This window comes from Laccaria bicolor, genomic scaffold, assembly GCF_000143565.1.
Source record: "Laccaria bicolor S238N-H82 LACBIscaffold_23 genomic scaffold, whole genome shotgun sequence".
Classification (NCBI taxonomy): domain Eukaryota; kingdom Fungi; phylum Basidiomycota; class Agaricomycetes; order Agaricales; family Hydnangiaceae; genus Laccaria; species Laccaria bicolor.
This window is the reverse complement of record NW_001889894.1, coordinates 386,950-396,806: the sequence shown is the minus strand read 5'-3', so window position 1 is coordinate 396,806 and position 9,857 is coordinate 386,950. Positions and strand designations below refer to the sequence as shown.

Here is a 9,857-nt window from a genome sequence, read left to right as displayed (position 1 = left end):
AATCTTTTAGGCAGTCGGCGATTTGGGAGTTCCTCTTTCATTGCCATGCTCGGTTGGCGAGGCACCTTACCTCTGCATGATACTGTACGTGTCCAATGATTGACAGAAGTGAATGCCCCTGTATCTTTTAGGAAGTCGGTGATTTGGGAGTTCCTACATAGATTAATCTTTTATTGCCATGCTTGGTTGGCGAGGCACCGTAGGTGACGAACGATGTGAAGAAACAGGTGTGTAATCTGTCTGAATGTTTGTTAACCATGACCGGGAACTGGGCGCGGTGGTTATGTAGATAAAGCCGAGACCGACTTCCCAGCCCTTGCCAGAGGTGCCTTCTTTTTGCAACGTTTCTCGAGGGTACGTGGCCTTTCAAGTGGCTTGCGTTTCATTTTTCGTCGGAGCGCCGGAAAGAAGAGCACTCATCTGAAATACATTCTCAAGCATTCTCTCTGTCATTCCCCTTGAATTAATATAATTGCAAAACAGCGTAAGAAGGGTAGCGGGACAGAACTTACCATGCCCAAGTAGCCGAAAAGCACGCTATAAACCGAGCTTTGACCAACTACGGAGTGCATCGTAACTATTCACATCAAGTCTTCACGGTCAAAGGCGTTCCCTTTTACGGTTCAATATAATCCGTGCTCGAAAGACCGCCAGCGGAATGTGTGATTACGCTGAAGGCACGTTAAATCGAGCGTAGTTCCTTGATGCGCATTGACACCCTCTGACGTAGCTGTGGAAGCAGGTGTTGGAATTGAAGCGCCTTCAGGTTATGTAAAATGCGGAGGCACGGACTGCTGACTTCATTTTTGAAACGGGACCGCCATAGACTGTAAGGATAAACACACACCGTCAGGGGAGTTAAAGGTGGCGAAGAGACGGAGCTGGGTCTCTCATGAGAGAGGCATCCCAGTCATGTCGCCTTTGTAGTCATCTTTCCTAATGCAGCTTTCCACTGAGCAAAGGCTACATCTTGACCATTATCGAATGTGGGTGATCTGACGTGAGATGAGAAATCAAAGAGCTGCGCGACAGGAACAGCACTCTTCATCAGAAATGAGTTTATTACCCTGCCAATCAAGCTTCAAGTCCGACTTGGGATGAACAGCAATGCTCATACATACGTCCCATTCATTCAGAACAATTTAATTAGCAAGTGTAGTTCCCAGACCCAAGAAAGACGAAGCGTGGAGTGTCGGAAGGTTGGGCGAGCCTGTTCAATTGGCGGAAAGTCCCAGTTGCGCATGCTGAATGTCGCAGCTACCAGAGGAGAATGGTGCAGCAAGGTTTGCCATGACGAGCATGGCAGTGATGCGGAATGAAGATGACATCAAATCACAAAAACAAGGAAAGTAATCTTGAAAATAAGAGTGTCGTGGTGGATGTTCTCAAACGCATTATGGTTTGATTCAACGCGGATAGCGTAACCCGAACCACGCTCCTTCATATTGAGTAAGCTGGTGTTTACGTCGGAGAGGTTTGTGAAAGTGCGGCTCGGCTGATGTGTATCTCTCGCGTCGTGACCTTTGCACTCTAGAAATAGATAGGGTCAGTCGGAGACAAGGAGAAGGGGATTAACAGGTTACAGCATACACATTCCGCCTGCCAGACGCGATCAATCCCGGTTGAGATCTGTGAGCGAGTCCGAGAAAAGACAGGCACACTACGCCTCCCGCTTCCCTGGCATAACTGTCATCGTGACTACGATGGCGGCGTACGCCGCGACCACCTTTGGAATTGACGAGATCGGACCAGCGCTTGAAGTGGATGGGAAGAAGGAAAGATCTGTATAGATGTGCTTCAATGAGTATTGGGGGAGTCGTTGAGTGATTTCGCGATCGTTGGAATTCTTCTGTTCAGAAGCTCTATCAGCATACAGCAGGATTGAAAATAGAATAGGTACCTTGCTTTTAATGTGCACGTCCTCACCCCAAAACTGTCGTGCGCTGCTTGCAGTCACTACATACCACCACATTGTAACATCGCCGAGAATTGATCTGGGTGCCTGAGTTTGATTGGTAAAGGGGATACTCAACGCGTAAGTAACTTACTGAACAAGTTCTCACAACCCTTGCGGTTACTGACATCCTTGGGAACGGATTGCATGGTTGGAACATATCTCTAAAGGCTGAAAGAGGTTGTTAATTGTTTACAGCTCAGCAATCAACGAAACCTCAGTGACAACGGGGGACAGACTATTCCAACGGTCCAAGGATAAGAGCAAACCCACCTCATCATGATATCGGTGTAGAAAATCGAGGGTTTGAAAAGGAAAGCTTAACGATTGACTCGTCTTCAGCGCCGAGAGACGTTGGGAGAGCAAACTGAGAGAGATGCAGAAGAATGCGAGCTGATTTGGTCAAGTCATCATTGATTAGACCAGTGAGCGTCTGACATGAAGAAAGTCCTCATGTGCGATACACATTCAAGGATTATGATACACACGAACTTGTGTAAGTACACATGATTCTGTTCTGGTCCCGTGACTTTTCAACCTTGAAACCTCATTTTCTCTCTCGACGACCATTGCACTGCCGCAAACGACCGCGACGTTGACGCGTGTAAAAGCCCGTTCTCCAGCTCACTATTTCCCGGGACTTCAAGCATGCCACCATTACCCACCAAGAAACCCTCGTCGCAATCTCTTATATCCTCAACGCTCGCAGCCATAGCCAACCACTTTAAACCCCACAAAGCAGAGGCTCTCCAACGTATACGGCTGAACGCCGTCTGTCTCGTAGCTGCTCTTATACTGTCTTACTTGCTTCCGGTACCGTCTCTGCCGACGGCCATTCGACGTGTGTTACGCTCGAGCCACACGTTTGAGAGGTGGTCTTCGGAGTGGGTGTATCAGTGGGCGTGTTTGCTAGGTGAGTGCTGTTGTGTGTTTCTCGAGTTTTGCTGATTGGTCGTCTGTGTGTGGAAGTGACGGCGGTTACAATTTTTACGTTCAATATCGCGGAGGCGGGGTATGCGCTGAAGTACCCTCCCCTGCCAATGCCACCCGTCAACTCTCCAGCGCGGCCGAAGTCGAATGCAAAGTCTCCAACGACGACGCCCCAACGCCCTTTCAAAGTCCTCTCCCCGAACGTACGTTTGTTTACTGTCCACATTTTTTCCACCCTCGCAGCGGCTGACTCTTTGCTTCATGCGCAGTCAAGTCCACAATGTCAGAAACCCTTCTCCTTTGCCCCATCATCCCCCTTCGCCTCCGCCTCTTTCTCAATGTCATCAGTGACGTACCCCGTGTCTCCCGTCTCCACACCTTCGCGGGTGGTGCATTACTCGATACCTCCCGGGTCAAGCTCGACGAATACACAGGCATCATCAACGTCGACCGTTGGGTACTTTGCTACGCCTAGCCCGGTGGTGTCGGCGTATCGCGGTAAACATGCCGCTGGGAACGTTGGTCGTGAGTTCATAATGGCGTGTGTTTTACTTCGTTAATCTGACACTTGGATAGGTGCTTTGGATGGCTCGTACCTCGGCTTCATTGCCTCTACGGACTCAGATGAAGAAGAAACATACGATTCAGTTTATGGTCAACGTCTGTGAATGCTTTGGAGGCCTATAATCATTGCTCGACAGCCTCGACAGACTTTCAACAAAGCTTTGTTGTGAAGCTCAGCGGTGCAGGCCCTCCATTTGAACTTGCGGGCTGCGGGCCATTGCTTCGCATGGCAATACGAGTCCTGATTTTTTTAACCACCACCATTTTTGCCACCAAACCTCTGATTACGAACCATGTCAGGCAACCGCCGAGTCGCAACCAAAAGGCCGAATGGTTGGTCCCAACCAAACATTAACAAATTTTACACTTTTCAGTTTACAGTGTCTTGCATAATGCTTTGCAGCACGAATTTTTTCAAATTGTATTTGATTATATTTGTAGTGGTCACAAACCAAGGCCCAATGAAATAATCCGAGTGTGACATATTAGGTCCAGTTTAACACAGCCAAATACCATTTTAAAAAATTCATGCTGCAAAGCATTATGCAAGGCACTGTAAAATTTGTAGGTGCTTGTCTGAATCACATGATTCACCGTTCTTCAGCTTCCCACCTTTGCCGTCGATTTCAACTCATCCACCATGTTCTCAGGGTGCACTGCCAACACTTGTGTTGTTTGAATCTCATAATCAAGAGTGACTGACTTTGTAATGATACTAATCCATTCGCAATGGAGATGTGGAGGGCGAAGGGCTAGGTATGGATTTGGAGTCAGAGAGGCGTCAAATTTGACAACAAAAGGTGTGATCCTCTGCCTTTTACCAAGATGTCTTGCAAGAGGCTTAATTACCTTTTCTTTTTGAATACTCAACCTAGCGGAGTCTGCTGCAAATTCTTTGTAGCAGTGAAATCCAAGCCATGGTCTCAGCTGGCCACTCCATCTTGATTATTCGACCCACAACAGCCGCTCGTCTGGCATGAAGCGGCTGTGGCAGACTTTGGGGCATCAACAGGATAAACTGGCTTCCTCGTGAGTTTGATCACGCCTCGGGATTCAGCTGGGCGGCCTGGCCAGCCACTTCCTACAGGTACTTTTGGCCCGGAATCCCTGAAATTCCTCTGCGGCTGCTCCTGTGTCAGTTACATTGAAGAATCTGGCTACGTCACTCTGGCAGGCCAGTCTTGAGTTCATGGTTACAACGTTACTTTTTGAATCGTGAACAACGTTGCATAAGACATCACTATTTTAAGGAGTGTCTTATTTCCAAGGACACTGTCTTTGCCACGGTCTGGCACATGTCATGCACCACGTAAGTCATTTCCTCGACTTATCTCTCTGTTGGTACTGAACTTGGTAACAGGTTTGTCCTTGTGGTCGAGGTTGTACCCCCTGCTGTTGGGAGTGTGCAGTAGGCAAACCTGGAGGAATGGTAAACATTATTCAGTATCGTTGCGGATGTCGTGAACACCGCTGCGACCATCGGCGACATTCAGCTCATCGACAGAGTTGGTTGTCGCCGGCTTTTTGGTGCTGTTGGCATGTGTATCTGTGAATTCATTGTTGCGATTGTATGTGTTTCAAATTGGTCTTCCATAATGGGATTAGCTAATCCCGTCATCCTCTGTTCTTATAGGTTGGCGTCACTGCTGGAAAGATTCAAGCAGATGGATGCGTCAACTTTGCCGCTCAGCAAGTGCTGATCACCCTTGTTTGCGTGTATGTTTGTCGCCCATCTCCCGCCGCTTGAAGTAGCTCTGACAGGCAAGTGGGTATATCACCTTCTTCGCAATATTGTGGGGCCCAGTTGGATTGGTTGCTACCGGCGAAATACTTGTATGTTTCTTGGTTGCCCAATGACCCATTAAATTAACTTCATCTTTAGCCCCTCTCTGTCCATGTGAAGAGCTTGAGTCTTGCCGTAGCCAGCAACTGGCTGTGGAATTTTGTTATCGGATACGCTACTGAACAAATCATTGTACCCTATCAATGGCATCAAGACTGCTGACCTTTGTGTTGAAATCTTCTTCATCTGGGGAACAACTTGTGTGGGGTGTTTCTTCTTGAAGGCTGTTAGGTGAAATTATCTTTTCAAGCAATTCTTAATGTTAATAGGTATTTCTTCGGTCATGTGGCTTGACACTCGATCGACTTGATTCGCTTTACCGAGAATCATCTAGTGTGTACTTGTTGTTTTTTGATGTTTCTGACTTTATTGACTCATTGTGCTTGTATCCTTTCTTTTTACAGTCGTCAAGTTTGTTTCATACAACCGGAAGATCCAAGCTGAGAACATACATGGAGCGGAAGACCTCGTACATACCTTCTTGCTCAAGTATCCCTCCTCACAATAATGAATAGGCCGAGGTATGAAGGAACAACCAAAGTCCATTCGAAGGGGAAGGCTACCGCCATGTGGATCCCAGGCAAGATAATCTTTGTTTTTATCGTCACGAAACACATAGCCCAGTGTCTCAAAAACCAAAGAGGTGCAGTACCTACCACCTACTCTGTCATGGGTCCCTCAGTTACATAGTGATAATATATTCATTCACTTCAATTCATAACTTGACTGTCCGATTGAGTTGCATTAGCAAAGACTTCAATATGAAGGACACAGAAAGTGGGTTGACATCTATTTGTTACTGTTTGTCTATAGCTCTCAAGAATAGTGTGACAAAAAAACAGGTCTGTATAAGAACGATTCCTTATGTAAACCCCAGGACTTGTAACATTTTCAGCATACATTTTTATCTATGTAAGACTGCTGATATCTATTCATGACTGAGAGCTGTTCCGAGTTACTGCATCAGAGGCATTGTTTTTGCCAAGCCTCTATTTTCTGGGTTTATTTTTTTTGACAACCCAGTAAACTCTTGCAGTTCTGTGGTTGATGTTCTTATTGTAGAGTACAACACCTCTGTTGTGTCATTGCCTTTTGTTTGAATTCACAGGGCATTCAGTAGATACGCTATGGAACCATAACAATAGAAATTGACAATTGTCCCAATAAGTCATAGGGCTACCCCAATGGGCCCAATTACAAAAGACATTATGATACTATACATTGGCCCAACAACATGACAATATGTATATTTGATTGTTGGGCCCAACGACGGTGCCACAGTCCAAGCTAAGGGTTTATAGATTGGCCACATGGCTTAAATGGGGGTAATTTTGGCCGTTGATATATGACGGTATTAAGGTACCATTGATAGTTGGGCCCAATGAAGGGAAATCGTTAAGGGAGATGGTTGGGCCCAATGGCCCAATTATTAAGCTACGGTTGATGGTTGGGCCTAATGTAAGGTATTTGTTAAGGGAACAGGTTGGGCCCAATGGTAAAATTTCAATGCTATGGCTTGTAAGTTGGGCCCATGCCATGATATAGGCTATAGTTCATAGGTTAGCCCAATGATTATTTGAATTTTGCGGGTGTGGGCTTTGGTCCGGTAAACCCGCAGGTCTGCTCCTGTTCCATTGGACCCACGGCCGCACAATTGTGCAATTTCACCCGCGGGTTGGCTATTGTGCAGTTACCCCCATGGGGTAGCTCATGTTCCGTTACCCCTGCAGGTTGCCATGCGGGCCAGATCATGTTCTGTTACCCCCGCGGATCAACAATTGATCCATTACACCCTCGGGCTGGCTATTGTTCATTACCCCCACAGGGCAGCTCTTGTTCCGTTAGCCCCGTGGGTCGCCACACAGGCCAGATTATGTTCCGTTACCCCACGGGTCGACAATAGGTCCATTACACCCACAGTATCTTATTCCGTTACACCCATGATGTCCAGCTCTTGTTCCCTTAGACCTGCGGAACCTTCTTCCGTTTGGCCCGCGGGTTTCCAATTACAGCCATGGACCATTTGTGGCTCCCCCGTGGGTCTCTGATTACACCCATGGATTACCTGCTGCTCGTTACACCTGTGGCCACCCATGGACCACCTGCTGCTCCTTGACCAATTGGCCCTCTTCCATCAGCCCCCCACCCATGGGCCACGTTTGCAGCTGGCCTGCAAAATGGACCAACAATTGTGCCTTTACATTCACAGACCGTTATTCCGTTACACCCGTGGACCAGCAATAGTGCCATTACATCCACGGATGAGCTCTTGTTCCATTACACCCATGGGCTGTGCTCTCATCCGCGGACCTGCTCTTGTTCTGTTACCCCCGCGGACCAACAATGCTTTTATCCGTGGACCGACGGATTACCTACCGCTCCGTTACATCTGCGGACACCCACGGACCACCTGCTGGTCCTTAAACAATAGGCCCTCTTCCATCAGCCCCCCACCCGTGGGCCACGTTTGCAGCTGGCCTGCAAAATGGACCAACAATTGTGCCTTTACATTCACAGACCATTATTCCGTTACACCCGTGGACCAGCAATTGTGCTGTTTCATCCACGGACGAGCACTTGTTCCATTACACCCATGGGCTGTGCTCTCATCTGCGGACCTGCTCTTGTTCTGTTACCCCCGCGGACCAGCAATTCTTTTATCTGCGGACCGACGGATTACCTACCACTCCGTTTCTGCGGACACCCATTGTTGCTGTTGGACCCATGGGCCAACAGGTCTTCTGTGGCACCCATGGGCCACACCATTTGTTAAGCCCATTGGTCCATTACATCCGCAGGCCACCAGCTAGAGCTCCACGGACGTGAACATCTGGATTTGTATTTAACATGCTGAATGTCATTGACCCGAAAATGTGGCTGAAAGAATGTCCGGATTTGTGATTAACTTGGTGAACATCACTGATCCGAAAATGCGGCCGAAAAAACATCCGGATTTGTATTAGTGCAACAATGTCCGAAGTTTCAGATGTAATTTTGACATGGACCAGACAATCCCCCTTGGAATGCTCTGAAGTCCGAAATTTTTTATATTACTTCCATCCGGATATAATAATCCCCATAGACTGCACCAATGTCCGAAATTTTGGATGTAATTTTGACAGGGGCCAGACAACCCCCATGGAATGCTCCAATGTCTGAAATTTATACTTCAAGTACCTGAAAATGCGGTCACAAAAACATCTGGATTTGTATTTAACATGCTGAATGTCATTACCCCTAAAATGTGGCTGAAAAAATGTCCGGAGTTGTAGTTGACTTGGTCAATGTCACTGCTCCGAAAATGCGGCCGAAAAAACATCCGGATTTGTATTTAACATGCTGAATGTCATTGCCCCGAAAATACGGCCGAAAAAATGTCCGGATTTGTGATTAACTTGGTGAACATCACTGATCTGAAAATGCGGCCGAAAAAACATCCGGATTTGTATTAGTGCAACAATGTCCGAAGTTTCGGATGTAATTTTTACACAGACCAGACAACCCCCCGCGGAATGCTCTGAAGTCCGAAATTTTTTAAGTTACTTCCATCCAGATATAATGATCCCCATAGACTGCACCAATGTCCGAAATTTCGGATGTAATTTTGACAAGGCCAGACAACCCCCATAGAATGCTCCAATGTCCGAAATTTATACTTCAAGTACCCGAAAATGCGGCCAAAAAAACATCCGGATCTGTATTTAACTGAATGTCATTGCCCCGAAAATACGGCCGAAAAAATGTCCGGAGTTGTAGTTGACTTGGTCAATGTCACTGCTCCGAAAATGCGGCCGAAAAAACATCCGGATTTGTATTTAACATGCTGAATGTCATTGCCCTGAAAATGCGGCCGGAAAAATGTCCGGATTTGTGATTAACTTGGTGAACATCACTGATCTGAAAATGCGGCCGAAAAAACATCCGGATTTGTATTAGTGCAACAATGGCCAAAATTTCGGATGTAATTTTGACATGGACCAGACAACCCCCCACGGAATACGTTGATGTCCGAAATTCTAGACTACAAAACTTTGTAGTGTCTGCTTTTTAGACTACACAATTTTGTAATGACCAGTTGAACTCAGGCAGAACTCTCTCAATTCTTAACCAATTTGGATGTTCTTGGGCTCGTTTTGACAGGTAAACCCGTGGGGTTGTGGGTACGGGTACTCTACAGGTCATGTATGGGCCACTTGTCCGATATTTATAGGTTTTTTAGTGTCCTTGATCATGAATGAGTATATGGGTTCATGGGTCTACAGTTGAAGGAGTGAGAAGGGTGGACATTTGCCATTTCTGTATCATTGGTTTATTATGAATAAGTACATAGATTCAGGGTGCTATAGTTGAAGGAGTGATAACGGTGGGCATTTTGCTATTGCTTTCACTGTCTGTGTCACCTCTTCAACCATACATCCCCATGAACATATGTACTTATTCATTGATGTCTGGTCTCCCAAACTTGAAAGTTTGTAGCCCTCTTTTCTGACATATAATTTGTAGTGTCCTTCACTATGAATAAGTACATAGGTTCATGGGACTATCATTGAAGGAGTGAAAAGGATG

General features: G+C 46.6%; 3 protein-coding genes across 3 annotated transcripts; 2 read left to right on the top strand and 1 right to left on the bottom strand.

The window, feature by feature from the left end:
• Positions 1 to 1,461: 1,461 nt before the first annotated feature.
• Positions 1,462 to 2,084, bottom strand: LACBIDRAFT_303229 (uncharacterized protein; the record flags this gene model as incomplete). The annotated part of the gene is made up of 4 exons (XM_001883871.1): positions 1,462 to 1,530; positions 1,584 to 1,849; positions 1,906 to 2,002; positions 2,049 to 2,084. The coding sequence occupies 4 exons, from the start codon at positions 2,082 to 2,084 to the stop codon at positions 1,462 to 1,464; spliced, it is 468 nt and encodes a 155-aa protein (XP_001883906.1).
• A 518-nt stretch (positions 2,085 to 2,602) lies between these two features.
• LACBIDRAFT_303228 (uncharacterized protein) lies at positions 2,603 to 3,552 on the top strand (the record flags this gene model as incomplete). The annotated part of the gene is made up of 4 exons (XM_001883989.1): positions 2,603 to 2,867; positions 2,924 to 3,087; positions 3,154 to 3,409; positions 3,461 to 3,552. 4 exons carry the CDS (start codon positions 2,603 to 2,605, stop codon positions 3,550 to 3,552), a joined length of 777 nt encoding a protein of 258 aa, XP_001884024.1.
• Positions 3,553 to 4,986: 1,434 nt separating this feature from the next.
• On the top strand, positions 4,987 to 5,453 carry LACBIDRAFT_303226 (uncharacterized protein; the record flags this gene model as incomplete). Its single annotated transcript, XM_001883988.1, has 4 exons — positions 4,987 to 5,016; positions 5,082 to 5,137; positions 5,215 to 5,281; positions 5,331 to 5,453. The coding sequence occupies 4 exons, from the start codon at positions 4,987 to 4,989 to the stop codon at positions 5,451 to 5,453; spliced, it is 276 nt and encodes a 91-aa protein (XP_001884023.1).
• Positions 5,454 to 9,857: the final 4,404 nt, after the last annotated feature.